The 19408-nt window shown below is 43.8% G+C and overlaps 1 protein-coding gene and 1 long non-coding RNA gene across 2 annotated transcripts in view; one reads left to right on the top strand and one right to left on the bottom strand.

The window, feature by feature from the left end:
- The window catches only part of RHEB (Ras homolog, mTORC1 binding), a 46839-nt gene extending 35867 nt beyond the window's left edge, over nt 1–10972 (bottom strand). The window contains exon 1 of the mRNA XM_027101463.1: nt 10660–10972. Coding sequence (XP_026957264.1) covers nt 10660–10711 — 52 coding nt within the window. The 5' untranslated portion in view covers nt 10712–10972. The remainder of the gene's footprint in view (nt 1–10659) is intronic.
- Nucleotides 10973–10992: 20 nt separating this feature from the next.
- LOC113617910 (uncharacterized) lies at nt 10993–18965 on the top strand. Its single transcript, XR_003431827.1, has 4 exons — nt 10993–11510; nt 11980–12114; nt 17663–17796; nt 18925–18965. It is a non-coding gene; the product is annotated as an uncharacterized LOC113617910 (long non-coding RNA).
- The last annotated feature ends 443 nt before the right edge of the window (nt 18966–19408 follow it).

Raw genomic sequence — 19408 nt, 5'->3', positions numbered from 1 at the left:
GAAGCCACCACCACGAGAAGCCCGCGCACCGCAACGAAGAGTAGCCCCCGCTCGCCGCAACTAGAGAAAGCCCGTGTGCAGCAACGAAGACCCAATGCAGCCAAAAAAAAAAAAAAAGTGTAGCTCTGTCAATAGCAGCTTTTTTTTTTTGTTGCTTTTTTGAGGGGGCAGGGTGGGATGTATATATATCAGGGTCACCAAGGAATCTTTTGGAAAAAAAACACAAAACACCTCACCATTCTAATTTTAAAAAGGGTGCCTAAGGAGTTCCTGTGTGCTCTGCAGAAGTGCTCCCTGTGATTCTAATGTGCATCCCCATCCCCACATCTCCACCACATACAGAGTCGGATGAGGGCATGTGATACAGATAATCCAAATTTTAATTGTTCACCAGAACCTACAAGTGAGACACTGTTTTAAGAGTTTACAACCCAATTCCTGGAAATCTCCACCTCTTCCCCAAAATAGTTGGAATAATTCTCCCACTCATTAGCCTATGAAATTACCCAACCTATAAAAACTAACCACCCCATATTTCGGGGCCTCTCAACTTCTAAGACGGCCCACACTCTGTCTATGGAGTGTGTATCTCCCTAAGTAAACCTTCTTTCACTTAAAAAAGTTTACAAAACATTTTCACATGAATTATCTCGCTTGTTCCTATGAATTAAGCACGGTTGACATCATCTTTTTCTCTCTCACACTCCCTTACCAATTTTCAAAAAACAGATGCTAGGAGAGAAAAAGTTAAGGTGCAAGTATTATTTTGACAAAGAGAATAACCACATAAAACTGGTTCATAGAATTACTACTCATTCAAATACTTTTTTTAAATATATAAATTTATTTATTTATTTTTGGCTGCGTTGGGTCTTCGTTGCTGCATGCAGGCTTTCTCTAGTTGCAGTGAGCGGGGCTACTCTTCACTGCGGTGTGCGGGCTTCTCATTGTGGTGGCTTCTCTTGTTGTGGAGCACAGGCTCCAGGCGCATGGGCCTAAGTAGTTGTGGCACACGGGCTTAGCTGCTCCGCGGCATGTGGGATCTTCCCGGACCAGGGATCGAACCCGTGTCCCCTGCATTGGCAGGCGGATTCTTAACCACTACGCCACCAGGGAAGCCCTCAAATACTTATTAGGCGCTTACTATTGCCAAGCACTAGGCTGCCAGATACATTCCACTGAGGAAAATAAGAGAAATAAGTTTGTACCATAACATGAAGATCTGAGTTACATAAATGAAGAAGTTTGTTAACTGTCTGGGTTATTAAGCTAAAAGGAAAAAATGAAAGTGCTGACAAGAAAGGCCATGGACCTGCTTCCCTAAAGATTTTAAAAACAGGATATTCATCTCTCTGGGATGATTTATAGGTAAAGCCAAGTTGGAAGGTAAGGGAATAGAACTGATAAACTGCAGTCAATTATATGTTTGGCAACAATGAAGAGTGAATTTTGCTAGATTTGTGGCCGAAATTGGGGAGAAGGCTGGGGGTCGGGTGGGAAAGAGCTAGAGAAAAGCAAACAAGAGATAAATTCCTAAATTATAAAACAATCTTTAATGAGAACATGGAGTTTAAGACTGACCAAAACTAGTAATAAAAAAAGTTAGGAAAATGAATTGAGACATAAAGCATATTTATCAATCAGCATGAATGGTTATTAATAAAGATTATTTCTTCAAAAGCTCTTTAAAACTGCACTGACCCCACATACTAACACCAATCCATCCCTCACCATACCTGTGCTACCTCATGGAGTTTAAAGATATCCCACACCAGTAAATGCTTTAAAAACACCAGCCAATCATTATTAATAGTAGTAACTGTATACTGTGGCTACCTCACTGGACTGAAGCTCCCTGGGGGCACAGATCAGGACTGCCCTGTCCTTCGTGGCTAAGTACACAGTGCCTGGCACATAGTAGGGACTTAGGTTACTCAAACATGTAATGAACACCTATTTGAATAACATGGGATACACTTAACTCACACACTGCCCTCTTCAACCAGTCATTTCAGCAATTCAGTCCTTTGAGGGTCTGAAATCCTCTGGATAGCTGATAAAAGTCCTGGACTCTTTCCCTAGAAAATATGCACCCAGTCTCAGGCAAAGCTCATGAAGTCCAAGTTAAGAACCACTACTCGAAGTGGGCACCAGAACTGAAGACAGCGCTCTGCCTGGGGTTCAGAGTTCGGCCGAGCTAGTTTACGATGAGAACCCGTCAACTGAACTGCTCAGAAAATTAATCCAGGTCTCTCCACCTGCATCTCCTGCATACAGGAGATTCTTCTGAAATGTAAATGTAAGACTTCACATCTGTGGCCCTCCTTTCCTCCAGCAGCCGCCTCAGTGATGTTCTGTTCTGAACTTTTGCATGGCTCTCCTCTGTGGTCAGGCACTCCTGCCCCCTGGTGTACTCAAGACCACACTCACATCTAGTTTCTTCCCAGAAGGTGGGTTGGAAATCCCACTTCTACCCCCACCACGGAGCACCATATTTTAGTGTGGTGTGTCCAGTCTGCCAAGGTCATTTGAAACCCTCCTCCATCTTGATGTCAGCCACCATGGCTGAATTCTGCCAACTAGGTTTTTCATTCAGTCACTCATATAAATCATGAACAAGACTGAAGAGAAACTATATTTTTAAATACTCTCTTTAAAATAAATTCTGAAAGTGCTTTAGATTTGAAAACCAGCAAAATACTGGCCAGATGCATTTATATCCAAGACATACAAGTCTAAGAAAAGCATTTTCATGTCTTAAAACTGTATTAACTGTAAAAGTCACAGTTAATTTCTCTCCATGTCCACAAATTATTTACCGTGCCTTCATGTAGCTAACATTCAACTTTGAATCCTGCAAAAAGCAGGACCATAACATAGCACGTTAAAGTGCCTATTTCTGTTTCAAAAGTCCCTGAGGCGTCTTTCTGCAAGTAAGAAAGCGCAACAAAAAGAGAAATGGGGGAGGGGGAGCAGGGGGGTAAGAGGGAACTCAATTATACCACGGTTAGGACGCCAACCAACCAAGGACCTGTACGAGTTAGTTTTATTAGGATCCTTAAATCACCCTGCTTTCACTTGCCCACAGAGTGCAATACAAGGTTTCCGGCACTTCTGTTCTAAACTAATACCAATTTAGACTTCAAATTCCAATGCCTTATGTGGCGCTCTCTTTTATCAGATGCCCAATATATATTTAAGATTATTAAAACACTAGAATAGTATCCCCGGACCTTTGTGTTTGAGATATTAAATTAAATTTCTAAATCAATGAACCATTCATGTCAAAGGTACCCAAGAGTCTACATTCTCACGGTTATCAGTTTAAGACAGACTGTGAGTACTCTACTGTTAAGACTTAATTTGGTCCTTCAAAATAAATGAGAATAAAGGTTCTCTCAAGTGTGAGCACTAGAGATTTCATAATGCTTTTAACTTGCACAATCAAGTCCATGTTCAGTTATGATTTATTCAAATAAACAAGTACAATCCACTCATGGACAGTATTAAAGTTATTAAGTCTCTCTTCCAGACCCTAAGCTAAGGAAACTGTTGTACGTTTTTGACTCCATAATCACAGGTAGGATGGCTATTTCTCATTTTGTGATAAAGTTGCTGATAATTGTACTTGAAAACCATGTTAATTAGCATACAGATCCTGCTGTGCTGCCACCTTGAAATTTTTGTTACTCTTTGGGAGCTTCACTAGTACCAGGTCAAAAACCAAGACCTCACCCCAAACTACACAACAATGAGAGGCCAAGTCAACCGGCATTTAGACATTCTAACTCTCCCCAGGCTTCAGTGATTCACCGCTTGTTACACAGGAGGAAAGTTTCCCTACAGTCCCTGTACAGCCAGCTCCTGACCACCTTTTCCAACCCCACTTCTTCCCACCTGGCAACGCTTGGCTGCCCCAATCCCTTCCGCTGTCAACATGTCACGTTCTTTCCCGCCTCACCATCCTGGCCTCATCCGGTGCTGCAGGGCCTCTCCTGGAGTCTCCTCTAAGACCGCGGTCACCGCATCGCCTTGAACAGGAGTGAGCAGCAGTCTAGCAAGATCCCGCACACCATGCTTCGATGGCTCTCCAAGTACAGTCTGCACAACTCTGGGGGTCCCTTGAGACTTTTTCAGGGGGCTCACAAGTCAAAACTATTTCCATAATACCATATATTATTTGCCTTTTCCACTATGTTCATATATGCACAAATGGTGCTAAACCAGTGGTGGGTAAAACTGCTAGACTGGTGCCCCTTAGCACAAATCAGACAGTGGTCACAAACTGCAGAGGACAGTCATTGTATTCTTCACCATCGTGCACCCACAGCAAAAAAGGAAAAAAAAAAGCCACGCCATTTTTACTTAACAAAGTCCTTGAGGAAGTGGTAAAAATTATTTTATTAAATCTTGACCTTTAAATACATGTCTTTTTAATGCTCTGCAGACAAAATGGGATGTATGCATAAAGCATGGCTGCTAACACACTGAAGTGTGACGCTGTCTGGGAGAAAAGCACTTGTGCAACGTTTGGGAAGTGGTCTGAAATAGACACTTTTATCATGGAACACCATTTTTACTTGCAAGAATGACCAACAAACTATCATTGTTTCAGATGTGGGTATCTGGCAGACATTTTCTTGGAAATGAAAGAAATGAGACTGTCATTTTAAGTAAAACTGGTAGCATTTTGCCAACAATCAAATTTGAACTCTCAAGAGGAATTAGAATTCTGCATCACTCAGAGTGAACTTAACAGCTTCCCAATATTTAGATTTTTCTGAGATTGATGGTGATATTAAAAATGTCATTTAAAGAAATATCGGTATATTGAAATGCGTCAAAATGTGGAAGAATCTGCATAACAGTGAACCAATATTTTCCAAATTACCAACGTACGATGTTCCCAAATCAGGTATGGGTAACAGACCCATTCAAAGTGCAAACAAACCAACAGAGTTCAGTGTAACAGAGTAAAACAAACTTCATCCACGTGAGTTTAGATGCTACAACTAACTTCTAACAAACTACCACTTATGGAGTCTTGGTTCGATGGTGTCAAAGAATACCCACAATTACCTGAAAAAGTAGTATTAAAATGCTCCTTCCTTTCCCAGGTATGTATCTGTGCAGGCTCATATACTTTAATTATTAAAGTAACATATTGCAATAGAATGAATTCAGAAGCACATATGAGAATTCAGCTGTTTTTTAAACCAGGTATTGAAGATACTTGCAAAACTGTAGACCACCACCAAAATCCCAGTTGCTTTTTTTTTTTGGCAGAAATTTATAAGCTAGTCCTAAAATTCGTATGAAAATACAAGGGACTCAGAATAGTCAAACAATCTTAAAAAAGAATTAAGTTAGAGGGCTCACGCTTCCGTGTTTCGTCCTTCTCTGTTCAAAGGAACAGAGTCCAGGAATAAACCTGTACATTTATGGTCACGTGGTTTTTGACAAGGATGTCAAGACAATTCAGTGAGGAAAGAATAGTCTTTTAACAGAAGGTGCTGGGACAACTTGATATCTACATACAAAAGAATCAAGTTGTACTCCTATCTCCCAACACATACAAAATTTAACTCTGAATAGATCATAGACCCAAATATAAGAAATAAAAGTATAAAACATTTAGAAGAAAACATAGTGGTAAATCTACATAGCCTTGGATTGGGCAATGGTTTCTTAAATATGACACCAAAAGTACAAGTGACAAAAGAAAAAAAATAAATTGGACTTTGTCAAAATTGAAGATGTGATACATATATACAATGGAATATTACTCAGCCATAAAAAAGAATGAAATAATGTCATTTGCAGCAACATGGATGGACCTAGAGATTATCAAACTAAGTGAATTTAAGCCAGACAGAAAGACAAATACTCTGTATCACTTATATGTGGAATCTAAAATATGACACAAATGAACTTATTTACAAAGCAGAAACAGACTCACAGACATACAAAACAAACTTATGGTCACCAAAGGGGAACGGAGGTAGGGGGAGGGATAAATTAGGAGTTTGGGATTAGCAGATACAAACAACAAGGTCCCACTGCATAGCACAGGGAACTATATTCAATACACTATAATAAACCATAATTGAAAAGAATATGAATATATATATATTACAGAATCACTTTCCCGTACACCAGAAACTAACACAACGCTGTGAGTCAACTGTATTATATGTCAATAAAAAAATAAATAAAAAATAATAAAAATTCAACAAAAAGATAACAAGTGTTGGCGAGGATGTGGAGAAATTGAAACCAATTTCAACTGTTGGCTGGAATGTAAAATGGTTGGAAAACAGTTTGACAGTTCTTCAAAATATTAAACATAAAATTACCATACAACCCAGCAATTACACTCCTAGGAGTATACCTAAAAGAAGCGAAACATGTCTACACAAAAATCACACACAAAATCACATTTCGTGTGAAATACGAATGCTCAGAACAGCAGTACTTCTAATAGCTCAAGTGTAGAAACAGCCTGCATGTCCATCAATTGACAAATGTGTGAACAGAATGTGGTATATTCAAATAATGCAATATTATTTGGCAACCAAAAGGAATGAATTACTGATACATGCTACAACATGGATGAACCTTGAAAATACTTATGTTAAACGACAAATGCCAGGCACAAAAGACCACGTATACGTGATTCTATTTATATGAAATGTCCAGAATAAGTAAATTCATAGAAACAGAAAGTAGATCAGTGGATGATAGGGGCTGAGGTGAGGAGAGGATGGGAAGTGACTGACTGCTAATGAGTACAGAGTTTCTTTTCGGGGAGATGAAGGTAAGTAGGGATCGATATAACCCACATGGACATCAAAGTAACATCTGATATAACAAAGAAGAAGCAAACTCACAGATATACAAAACTAACGGTTAGCAGTGGGGAGAGGCAATACAGGGGTGGGGGATTAAGACGTACAAACTTTTATGTACAAAATAAGCTACAAGGGTATATTGTACAACACGGGCAATACAGCCAGTGTTTTATAGTAACTATAAATGGAGTATAACCTTTAAAAATTGTGAATTACTTTGTTGTATACCTGTAACTTATATAAACATTGTACGTCAACTATACTTAAAAAAAAGTCTAAAAAATTACATTAAGCACGGGAAGTCATAATCGCAAATTCAAGCTCTGATTATTCTCTTGTACAAAACAATGTATGACACTGAAAAAAAAGTTAATTTCAAGCTTCAACACAAGGTGGTCACTATAGGACTATCCCCTCCCACAGGTACACAACCTTTTACCTTAAAAATTTTCAGGGGCTTCCCTGGTGGCGCAGTGGTTGGGAGTCCGCCTGCTGATGCAGGGGACGCGGGTTCGTGCCCCTGTCTGGGAAGATCCCACATGCCGCGGAGCGGCTGGGCCCGTGAGCCATGGCCGCTGAGCCTGCGCGTCCGGAGCCTGTGCTCCGCAGCGGGAGTGGCCACGGCAGTGAGAGGCCCGCGTACCGCAAAAAAAATAAATAAATAAAAAATAAAATTCAATGCAATGTGTTAGAAAAGGATAGGATAATTAAAAAATATACAGTAAATCAGAATACAATTGGACTATATTCTACCGGAAACAAATTTAATGACATCTTTCCCTCTGAAGTATCCAAATCAAAGGATGCATGTTCTTTACTACCTAAAAGATTTTGACAAGGTAGGTAATAATTTGAGTTACTTTTACTGAATTGCCTTTTACCAAACCACAGAATTGTTTCATTTTCTCTCTTAAGATCTTTCACATTCCTGATTCCCTCCTGCTTGTTAACCCCTGAGGCTTACGTATGACAGTCTTTTGTTGACGGTCTAATGGTAAACTCCATTATCAAAGCTCTCTGTAGAACATTCCAGTGAAAAAGGTGCCAGATTTTATTTGAAGATAATTAAATGACACCATAACTTTAATTCGATTAAGTTTAGTTACCTCCTATCACGGGACTACTCGTTTGTGTTAGAAACAATAGATGTAAGGGAGCTGGTACATTTGGCCACCACTAAAACAATTACTACAAAGCACTCCCTGAAAGCCAGCCTGCGTTACAGGTGACGTGAGGTGTCCTAAAAAGCTTAACATTGTAAATAACAGGAAAAGTACTTCGGGGGGAAAAAAAAGAGTTGTATAAATTACCTGAGAATTAATTATATTTTCCTCACTGGTAGGTTTATCAATGTTTTTAAAAAATACAAAATTTGAACGCCAAGTAGTAAAACAATCATTGCACTTGCTAGTTTTATATGAAGGCAAACTTTTAAAATAAACTTACAAGTATTTTACTAGTCAACCTGGCATAAGATATTTAACCGAAAGAACATTCTAGGAAAGGTGTGGTTTCTAGCTTAGCCTTTTCCCACCCCCAGTAAATATGACACAACAGCTTAGTATCACAAAGTAACACAACCTAGAAAAGAAACACAAATACTCAAATTTCTCTAGCATAGCGCCATTCGCAAGCAAGCGTGTCAGTAAACTCAGAAGTCTGAATAGTGAATAATTCTCTGAAGAGTAGCTACTACATGGAATCAGGGAATTATCTCCTTTTTTGATGCTGGCAAAACAAAAGCGCCCACAACTACAAAATGTCCTGGTTCATAACAAAGGTAAACAATTGTAAAATCAAATGCAAAGACTGGGAATAATTTAACCTCTGCAAAATACATTTCACTTTAATCACCACATATGAAAATAAATACGGAGAAAATGACGTAGGATATAGCAATATGACATACTGAAGGCACAGAAAACAGGGACTGAACTTACTCTGTGTGCCACTGGAGGCTAATTTAGCACAGTATTTTATTAACAGCAGTTTAAAATAAATGTCAAGTGAAGGCAAAGGGGTGACGTGTCACATCTGGGTCTTTAGGAGCATGATGACTAGAAGGCAGATAAGACAGAATGGGTTTCGACTAGACATAAGGAACTTCTTTAGCAAAACAGTGATAAAATGCTAGACTTGCTTACTGAAGACTGGAATCACCAGCTCCAGAATTTCAAGGGGTCAATAAGTCGGGATCTTTTGGGGCATTCTCCCAGTTTAGATCAGGTAGCCCAGGTACAGGTCACCTGTAACTTGATTATTCAGAGACTGCTACGTTTAATTAGTGGGCACTCTATCTGATTAGATAGAACTCACTCAAGAGCCTAGATATGTTATAGTCCCACACTTCAAAATGCAGAGAAGCAAAGGGCTCCGTGGTTCAGACTGCCAATAAAGGTGGGATGCCGGGTTCCATACAGGCATTCGGGACGGTAAGGGACTTCAAAAGCCTCCAGCTGAGGCACGGTTCCTTCATGGCTGCAGCTGTTAACGCTGTCACCTGTTCTTCCCCCACACGATTTGGCACTGCACCCTACAGGAGTCACCCCTATCTCTACACAAGCGTCTCTCAGCCTCTGATCTTGACTCCCCCCTGCACCCCCCAGCCCTTTGACGGAGAGAGATGATAAAAGGATGAGTAAGCACGCTGTAGCTAGTCTTGGGCAAAGAGCACAGACCTTGGCACTGGCCGTGGAAAATGGGGGTGAAGAAGCAGAACAGAAAGCGAGCGAGCTCGGGGAGTCCGTCCAATGAGCAGCCGGCAGTTACAAGCCTTCCTCCTTCTGCAATCACCAGAGACTCCAAACCTGCTTTCACGCCCCCGCCCCACTGTGGTCAAGCGCACATTCTCCTGAGGCTCATTTACTTCTTAAAAACAACACGAAAAGATAAAGGTAATTTCTCCAGGCTGCCCGTTGTCAAAGACCATAAAGCCTCACCCTGAAGCATGGCTAAGTCCAACGGTTCTCTTTTCTCACTCGTCTTCTAGCACCCATTCCATCTCCACTCCACCCCAGACCACCTCCGTTCGGCAAAAAAGCGACTGCCACCAACAGTTGCAAATATATGTCAACCTTTTTCGGGGGTGGGGGGGAAACTTCTGAATTACTTCAACAGCCTGGTTACAAGTACCTGACCTTATTTTTTTCCCAAAGAAAAATAGGACACCGAGAGATCAAAAATTCCTTTCTGTGCCCTCCTACTTCGGCCACTGGCAGCATCTAAGGGGCTTCCGAAGAGGACTCTTCCGAGTTTCTTCCGTAGGAAACTTGCCCTTACTAGCCAAACGTCCTTTAGGTCCCTGGTTTTCTTTAAAATGCTGAACTTCACAGACAGAAAAACCGCAAGGTGCTATTTCCTTTGTTAAAATCCCATGGACTTTAATTGGGGGTGGAAAGGCTAGCAACGATCACGACAGCTCGCCGCGGGGAGGTGCAAAGGGACAGGTGCGGCTCCTGCCTTTGCGGGCCCCGCGGCAGTCGGCCGAGCGGCAGACTCCGTACCGCCTCTCCGGCCCCGGACCAACCTGAGCTCCCCGTCCGCCCGCGGCCTCCCAGACACTTCCCGCCGCGCCCGGGCCGCCCGCCGCCGCCCCGCGGGCCCGGCCGCGCCGCCGCCTCCGCTCAAGATGGAGGTGGCGGCGGCGGCAGTGGCGGCGGCAGTGGCGGCGGCGGCGGGCGGCTGGTTACGAAACGCGCGGCCGCCACATGGCCGCGCCGGCCCCAAACTTGGCCGGGCCCGCCGCGCCCCAGCGCCCAGGCGAGGCCGGGCTCGGGCGCGAAGAGGCCGCACGGCGCCCGCCACTCACCCACAGACCGGTAGCCCAGGATCGCGATCTTCCGGGACTTGGACTGCGGCATCTTAGCGGCCTCCTCAGCCCCGGGCCAACCACATCAACCGTGGCGGCGGCGGCTCCTGTGCTGCGATCGGTGGCGGCCGCGCCGGGGCACAGCGGCATCCAGGGGCGGGGCGGGCGGGCGCGGCTGCCTCGGCTCCTCGCTCGCGCGCCCAACCGCCCGGAACCGCCGCGCGGCCCCGCCCCCAAACACGCCCACGTGACCGCGCGCCGCCGCAGGGCCCCCAGACAGAGGCTCACGTCAGCGCCGCACTCCCGCTGCGGCGGCCGCCCTCGCCCCCGAAACGCACGAGGTTGCGTCGGGCGGTGTTTTACTTTAAACGGAAAAAGAGAGGACGCCGAGATGCCCCTGGAAAAATCACGACTGAAACTCGCTGCGTCATGACCCTCCCACCGGCTTCCGCCGCTTTTTAATTACACCAGTTCTCTCCGAGCGCTGATTGGGCAGTTCTAACCCGCCCGCACGATGACGCGACGGAAACTCCTTCTCCCATTGGGGGCGGTGGAGAGGAGGAGCCAGAGGCGGGGCTGCTTGCCCGGGAGCTAAAAATAAATTCGGACTGGGACCGCGCGGTTGGGCACCAGTGAGGTTTGAAGGCTTCGAACTTCGTAAGGGTCGGTGGCGGACGGGAGGGGCGGAGAGAAGCTAGCTCCCCAGTGATTGGTTAGGTCGGGGTGAGAAGGCGGGGCAAGGTGTGAGAGATGCGGTGATTGGTGGAACGCTGAGAGGTTCGTGGACTCCCGCCCTCTGAGCCCTTAAAAGGCGCGAGGCGCGTGGCGGTTGCTCGCTGGGCTGTTGGTTGGTTATTACCTTACTCGTGTTTTATTTTTTTAAACTCTTTGCTATATTAGCGTTAGTAAGTCTGGGTTTGATGATGCAGGTGATGACTGAGTATCATCCATGGGTGAAGGACCGTGGGAAGAATGGAATATGCGTTAATTCAAAATGTTATGCATTTCATTGAAAAAGTGCGCACCCCCCAGTTCTGGTCTCAACCCTGGGATTTGCGGATCCCGCACACCTCACGGGAAATAAATAGTGCAAGTTGACACATCTTTAACTGTCAACACCTGCGTGGCTAATTAAGTAGGCAAACGTAACACCAGCCGTTGTTTGTTGAGAACTCTCCAGAACCGTCCTTCCGAGGTGGGGCGCGGGGGGGGAGGGGATTTAAGACCGATGCGCCTGCTCTCTGGCGTGGGTTGACCTCTTCGGTAAAGGGACGCTGTTGTATTTACCACAAAAGGCGCACTAACAACCCCTTTTTCCAGTGGTGCTGATGAAGGGCCCTGGGTGTGGCCAATTTTGGGGTACAAGAAGGGACGCCAGCCCGGGAGGCCTGGTTCCTGCAAAAAGAAGGTGAAAGCCGGGCCCAAGAAATGATGCGATCAGAGCTTTCCGTCATGGTAGGTATTCTTGTCCATGGCGGTTGCCAAAGAAGCAGATACCCACTAATCCTACCGATGTCCCCTGTTGTGCTCGGGCTGAGTGGCAGCGTTGACCAGCGTGGCTGAGTGGGACCACCGCTCTCTGGTCATGGCCTCTCCCAGTGAGCACAGAGGAGGAGCCCCCAGGAAGCTGAGCGGCAGGGTAGGATTCCTGGTATGAAGATTTAGAGGTGACAGCCTCATACAGACGCCTTGTTGAGTTAGAACACTGGCGTTACGGCAGAATCCTTACACCATCCCGCTGAAGTACTCAACAGGAGAGGGTGTGTGCACATATTCATGTCCTGGGACGTCTACAGATTGAAGCACCAGGCCACCAGCTGGAAGTGAGCAATGCCTTTAAAGTTGTATTTTATCTAAATGAATTTTTGCATTTCTACTCTAATTAGTTGAAATATTTTTTAAAATTCTGGTCAAATGTGTAATTTTTATCCTGTGAATTTGGATGCACCTACTGCAGTATTTTGAACGGATGGTACTAGACTCTCTAGTGTGTTGTGAAATCAGCTTAGTGGATGTTTTTTGTTTTTTTAAATAGAAGAACAGAATAAAAAAGTAGCTTGCGTAGTAAGGGTGAGTATTGTTTCATGACACTTCTGTTGTATGTGTATGTATATTTATAGTTATGCTATATATGTGTATCGTATACTGAGTTCCATTGTAAAATGTATTTCTTACTGTGCATTGCGTCAAAAAGTTTGAAAGCACTGTCCTAGCCTGGGAGTTGTAGGAGTCCAGACTGGGAAATGCACTTGTAAAGGACAAATTCATTCAAGAAATGTTTCAGTTGTGTTAAAGCCCTTTAAGGCCAGACCCAGGAGTTCTGAAAATTCCTTTATTCCAGAATGGGGAGAATTTCTTTGGTTTAAGAAATGACTCAGATTACCTAAAACATTTGGGATTAATGTATGAATTCACATAGAAATAACTGACTGCAGCCAGACCATATAGAAAATGGACTTGCTTCTGAATTCAAAGTACAGTTGACCTTGAGCAACACCGGTTTGAACTGCAGGTTTGAACATCCACTTACACCCGGATGTTTTCAATAGCAAATACTATAGTACAACACAATCCAAGGTTGGTTGGATCTGTGGATGCCGGGTGGCAGATACAGAGGAACCACAGATCCGGAGGGCCATTCTCGGATTTTCCACTCAGCAGAGGATCCGTGCCCGTAACCCCTGTGATGTTTAAGGATCAATTGTAGTTCTTCTGATTGAGAACACTTGTTAACCTTTTCAGCAGCAGGGAGTTCTGCCACCAATCAGTTTCTCCTGTGCAGGTTCTGCTCTGTCTTATCGCCTCTGCATACTGCCTTCTCTCTGTGTGTCCTTCTGTTGCCCTGGGAACCAAGAATCCTGTCTCTTCCATTTAAATTCCAGAGAGAAGACATGGTGAGGTCAGCTAATTAACATTATCTCTTGAGTGAGGAGCTCATGCTAAACCTATAGGTTGGCCAGGTTAGGCTCCCTTGGCCCAAACCTCCTGTGTAGCGGGTCGTGGCAGTTCATGGCAGTTACTTGAAGCTTCAGCTGTTCGTTATTTGGGATTATATTGTGGGATGTCATTTCTAAGGCCAGTGACGTCTGACTTGTAGTCGGAACTAATTCCCGGAGGTAATGTACAAAACGTCTTTTTTTCTACATTGGGTTAGACTAAGAAAGAGAGGAGTGAAAATCACTACTATGCTTATTTTTCCTAGAAAGACATCTGTGAAATTATTTTACCTTTTCACACGTGAAAGGGTGACCCTAAATGAAAGTAGGCATGAAGGTGTTTTGCTGTTGTCTTGCGTTTTGAGTATTTGATGAAGGAAGACTAGAAAAAGAACTAGGCTCACCTTAACCTTGGTACAAGCCAAATCAGAGTGGTCTGTTATGCCTCACATAGGGTATTGTTAAAAATCAAACAGTCCAGATTTGGGCAGCACGCCAAGGTCATTTCATTGTGTGGTCTTGTGAATGAGAGAGCGGTTTCCTCGGCAGGGCCTTGGTAGGCCTGGCCTCAGTGTCCTAGCATGAGGCCATCATGCAGAAGCCATGCCCCCGACTTACCCGGGGCTGAAAGAAGATCCTCTTTTTTTCCAAAGCCAGGGGATCAGCCTGGCCCAAACCCTGAGGTGTGGGGTTTCATGAGGTGCTCCCAGAAGCGGGAAGTGGAGTGAGCCGGGGTGGCCCTCAGTCCATGGCGTGGGCTGAGCGTGAGAAAGGAAGTCAGCTCAGCAGGAGCTCTGAGGACAGGTCGGGCCTCTGCAGTAGCTGTAGATTATTCGCCATGTGAGGGGATGAATTGTTACCGACCAGGGTTCTTGGACTCTTTAATGAGTAGAAATTGATAGGAGGTCAGATGAGAAATTCAGACAAGGCTTTACTGGGACTTGTGCTGTAGCACGAGGGAGCTAGAACAAGTAACAGGTGCCTTTGCTCGCTCCCTGAGGGCGGGTGAGTTGGTCCCTTAAATGGGGAGAGGATGGGGGCCGATTGGTGGGTCCGGCTGGAGGTGGCTTAGGTGGTCTGCCCTCCCCCTTGGTGATGCTGTGTGCAGGGATCATGCTTTTGCTCCTGGTACCTCAGATGTGGCAGTTGGGTTTTGGCTTTTTTGTATCTTATTGTTCATAATTGGCCCCAACAATACATGCATGCAGCTATTTTTAGTTCCTTTTAGTTTCTTTGTATTCTGTTGCTCCAGGACTGGGGAGAGGAGATGTTTGTCCAGGTGCAAGCACTGCAGTGAAGGGTCCCAGGTCCTAGCCTATGTCAGAATGCGTCCCCCACAAAGATATGTTGAAGTCCTAACGATCTCAGAATGTAATCCTATTTGGAAATAGAGCTGTTGATGATATAATTAGTTAAGGTGAGGTCATACTGGAGTAGGGTGGGCCCTAGTCCAATATGACTGGTTTCTTCATAAGAGAAGAGGAGATGCAGACACACACACAGAAGGAGGTAGAGAGTGGAGTGATGCTACCACAAGCCGAGGAGCACCTGGCGCTCCCAGGAGCCGGAAAAGGCAAGGAAGTGCCCTCCCCCAGAGACTTCAGAGGGAGCATGGCCCTGCTTCCCTCTGAAGGGAGGGTTTTAGACTTCCGGCCACCAGAACTATGAGAAAATAAATTTACTTTTTTTCCCCCCATGGGTTGTGGGATCGTATTTCCCCAACGAGGGATTGAACCCAGGCCCTTGGCAGTGAGAGCACAGAGTCCTAGCCACTGGACCGCCACGGAATTCCCTTTATGTTTTTTTAAGCCTCAGTTTGTAGTATTTTGTTAGCAGCAGCTCTAGAAAACGAACCCGTCAACTGTCCTCAAATTATCAGTAAAGTTTCATTTAAAGTTTGAATCTAGTTTCTGCTGGGCGGTGGGTGAAATTGGCCTTCTTCCCAGCATCCCAAGCCAGCTTGTGCCTAGGGGGAGCGTTCACTAGCAGAGTGCTAGCTGCCCGGCAGAGCAGGTCCTGAGGGTCCCTGTGTGGCCATCAGGCATGATGGCTGGAGGGGAGCAGCTGCTCCTAAGAGCCCGTGCAGCAGCAGCAGCATCTGGGGATGCTCGGGAGAAGCGGGGGGCCAGGTCCTTGCGATAACACCAGGCGATGGCTTGGCCACCGGGGCCTCGATTACACATGCTCTTCAAATGTGCCTTAGATGTGGAATTTAGTCACAGTGCTCATAAGCCACCGAAAGTTATAATTACCATCTGAGAGACATATTCACCATTGGTTCCTCCTTCAATGTGAAGAGTTCTCAGTGTTGGGTTTTATCCAGCGTGTTGGGATCCAGGGTGTCTACCATTGGTGTGCAGGGGAAAAAAAAAAGAACTTCTTGTGTTTTTTTTAACATTTTTATTTTAAGAATAAAATAATTGAGCTTTGCTTATATGTAATACTGTGTATGGATTGACATGGCACCGTCATGGCAGACGGTGGCATGTGGTGCCTGGGATGAGAGGTGTCCTGTTGGGGCTTCCACAGCAGGGAGGGGCCGGCAGTGTTGTCCTTACTGTTTAGTGTTCAGAATATTATAATGTATTGCTTTTCACATGTCTGGTTCTGAGGAATTTCAGAATGTATTATATAAGTTCTGCTAAACTGAATCTCACAAAACGGTCATGGGTCTTAAAAGATTTCCTTCAAAGAAACCATGGGGCTTCCCTGGTGGTGCAGTGGTTGAGAGTCCGCCTGCCGATGCAGGGGACGCGGGTTCGTGCCCCGGTCTGGGAAGATCCCACGTGCCGCGGAGCGGCTGGGCCCGTGAGCCACGGCCGCTGAGCCTGTGCGTCCAGAGCCTGTGCTCCGCAGTGGGAGAGGCCACAACAGTGAGAGGCCCGTGTACCTAAAAAAAAAAAAAAAAAAAGAAACCATGAATTAATGATGAGAATAAAAATGCAATATAAGCACACACTAAGAAATATAGCAGGGCTGCCACCTCTTCCTTGTATGAGCTTTTTGCCAGCTACATTAAAGGTAAACATGATAATCTAATCATATCTTACAAGAAGATGACCAAAAAGTTTTACAAAAAGGTAAAAATTAAGAGCATTAAAAATATGGATTCACATCCACTATCATTAATGACTAAGTGTAATTACACCTTGATATTAGCTGATAATGTAGTGAATATCCCTTAACAAATAATGAGACGTTTAAAAACTAAGCATCCAAAACACTAAGGCAGATTTTACAAATTTTTCTGCGGCTTTTTTCTTTGGAAAATTTCAAGCATATATGAAAGTAGATTAGTACAGTGAACCCCAGACCCATCACTTGCTTCATTCAATATTTACCGAGTCATGGACCATCCTGTTTCATGCTACCCATTACCTACCCACACATGGATTGTTTTGAAGTAAATCCTAGACGTCATACCATTTCATTCATAAGTGTATAAGTATTTTCTCTGAAAGATGACTCTTTAAAAAAAAAATGTAACATGACATTTTTACTCTGAAAACAAAGAAAGCCAATTAAGGAATCGTTAATACCATCAAATAGCCAGACTATTCAAATGTCTCTTAATGTGTCATAATTTTCTTTGCAGTGTGTTCAAATCAGAATCTAATTAAAGTCCATATGGTGCAATTGGTTGCTATATCTCTCAAGTCTTTTTTTAAAAACAAACTTTTATTTTTTAGAACAGTTTTAGATGTACAGAAAAATTGGGAAGATAGTATAGAGAATTCCCACATGCCTTGCACCCAGTTCCCCCATTATTAACATCTCACACTAGTGTGGTACTGTTAGAATTAATTAACCAATATTGATTCATTATTATTAGCTAAAGCTCATACAGTATTCAGATTTCCTCAGTTTTCCCCTAACACCTTTTTCGGGTCCAGGGTCCCATCCAGGACACCCTGTTACATTTAGTTGTCATGGCTCCCTAGGCTCCCCTTGGATGTGACCATTTCTCAGACTCTTCTTGTTTTTGATGACCTTGAAAGTTTGAGGAATGCTGACCAGGTGTTTTGTAGGTTGTTCCTCAATTGGGATTTGTCTGATGTTTTTCTCAGGTTTTGGGAGGAAGACCACAGAGGTAAAGTGCCATTTTCATCACATCAAAGGTGCATCGTATCCCTGTGACCGACCACTGTGGTTGTTGTCCTTGATCACCTGTCTGAGGTGGTGACTGTCAGCTTCCCCACAGGTAAGTTACTCTTCTTTCTCCCTTTCCATGCTGTCCTCTTTGGAAGGAGGTCACTGTGTGCAGCCCTCACAGATGGGGCTTTATGCTTACCCTGGTTTCCTCCTGCCTGAAGAATTTCCTTTAGCATCTCGTATAGTCTCTGGCAACAAATTCAACATTTATTTATCTGAAAATTGTCTTTATTTCATTTCTTTAACTTTTTATTTTGAGATAACTATTAACAGATAGTTTAAAAATAGTACAGAGAGGTCCTGTGTACCATTCTCCTGATGGTAACAGCTTACATAAATGGAGCACAATCTCAAAACCAGGAAATTGGTACAATCCACAGAACTCATTCAGAATTCACCAATTTTACATGCACTCATTTGTGTGTGTGTGTTCTAGTCAGTTTTATTACATGTGTGGATTTGTGTAACCCAAACCACAATCATAATACAGAGCTGTCCTATCACCACAAATATCTCCCTCATGTTATTTTATTCCTCTACATTTTTGAAAGACTTTTTATTTTGCTGGATATAGAATTTTAAGTAGACAGCGTGTGTGTGTGTGTGTGTGTGTGTGTGTGTGTGTGTTTAGTATTAAAGATGTTCCCTTTTCTTCTGGCCTCCATTTTTTTTCTGTTGAGAAGTCAGCTATCATCTTGTTAATTCCTTTATGTAATATGTTCCCCACTACCCTTCTGCTTTTCAGATTTTGTCTTTATTTTTGGTGTTTAGAGTTTGACTGTGATGTGTCTGTGTGTAGTTTTCTTTGCTTTAATGCTGTTTGAGGTTTACTGAGCTTCTTAGATTTGTGAGTTACTGTTTTTGATCCAATTTGGAAAACTTCCCTGCCAACATTTCTTCAGGTGTTTTTTTCCTGCCCTCATACTCTCTCCTCTCTTATTCTGGGACTCCAATTTCACACATATTAGACAGTTTGATAGCTTTCTACCAGTCACTAAGCCTCTGTTTTTCTGATTTCTAGTTTAATAATTTAAAAAATTTTGGACAACATATTCTTCAGTTCTAGGATTTCCATTTGGTTCCCTTTTATAGTTTCCACCTCTCTCCTGAAGTTCTCCCATCTCTCCCCAGCATACCCCTGTTTTCTGTAAGTTCTTTTTTTTTTTTTTTTTTGCAGTACGCGGGCCTCTCACTGTCGTGGCCTCGCCCGTTGCAGAGCACAGGCTCCGGACGCGCAGGCTCAGCAGCCATGGCTCATGGGCCTAGCTGCTCCACGGCATGTGGGATCTTCCCGGACCAGGGCACAAACCCGTGTCCCCTGCATCAGCAGGCAGACTCTCAACCACTGCGCCACCAGGGAAGCCCTGTAAGTTCTTTAACACGCTTATCATAGTTATTTTAAAATCTTTGTCTGCTAATTGTAATGTCTGGATCATTCATAGGTCTACTTTTATTGAATGACTTTTCTCTTGATTATAGGTCATTATTTGTTTCTTTTCACATCTAGTAATTTATATTTTATGGTGGCCATTTTAGATGAAATGTTATAAAAATTCTGGATTGTGTATCTTCTTTTGAAACCTGTTGAGTTTTGAGTTAATATTTGTATGTGGTGAAAAGTATGGCTCAAAGTTTCTTTTATTTTTTGCACATGAATATCC

This window comes from Aethalodelphis obliquidens, unplaced genomic scaffold (assembly GCF_003676395.1).
Source record: "Aethalodelphis obliquidens isolate GAN/ISIS:26980383/991018 unplaced genomic scaffold, ASM367639v1 scaffold5, whole genome shotgun sequence".
Lineage (NCBI taxonomy): Eukaryota > Metazoa > Chordata > Mammalia > Artiodactyla > Delphinidae > Aethalodelphis > Aethalodelphis obliquidens.
The sequence above is the reverse complement of the archived record's forward strand: the minus strand, read 5'-3'. Positions and strand labels throughout refer to the sequence as shown.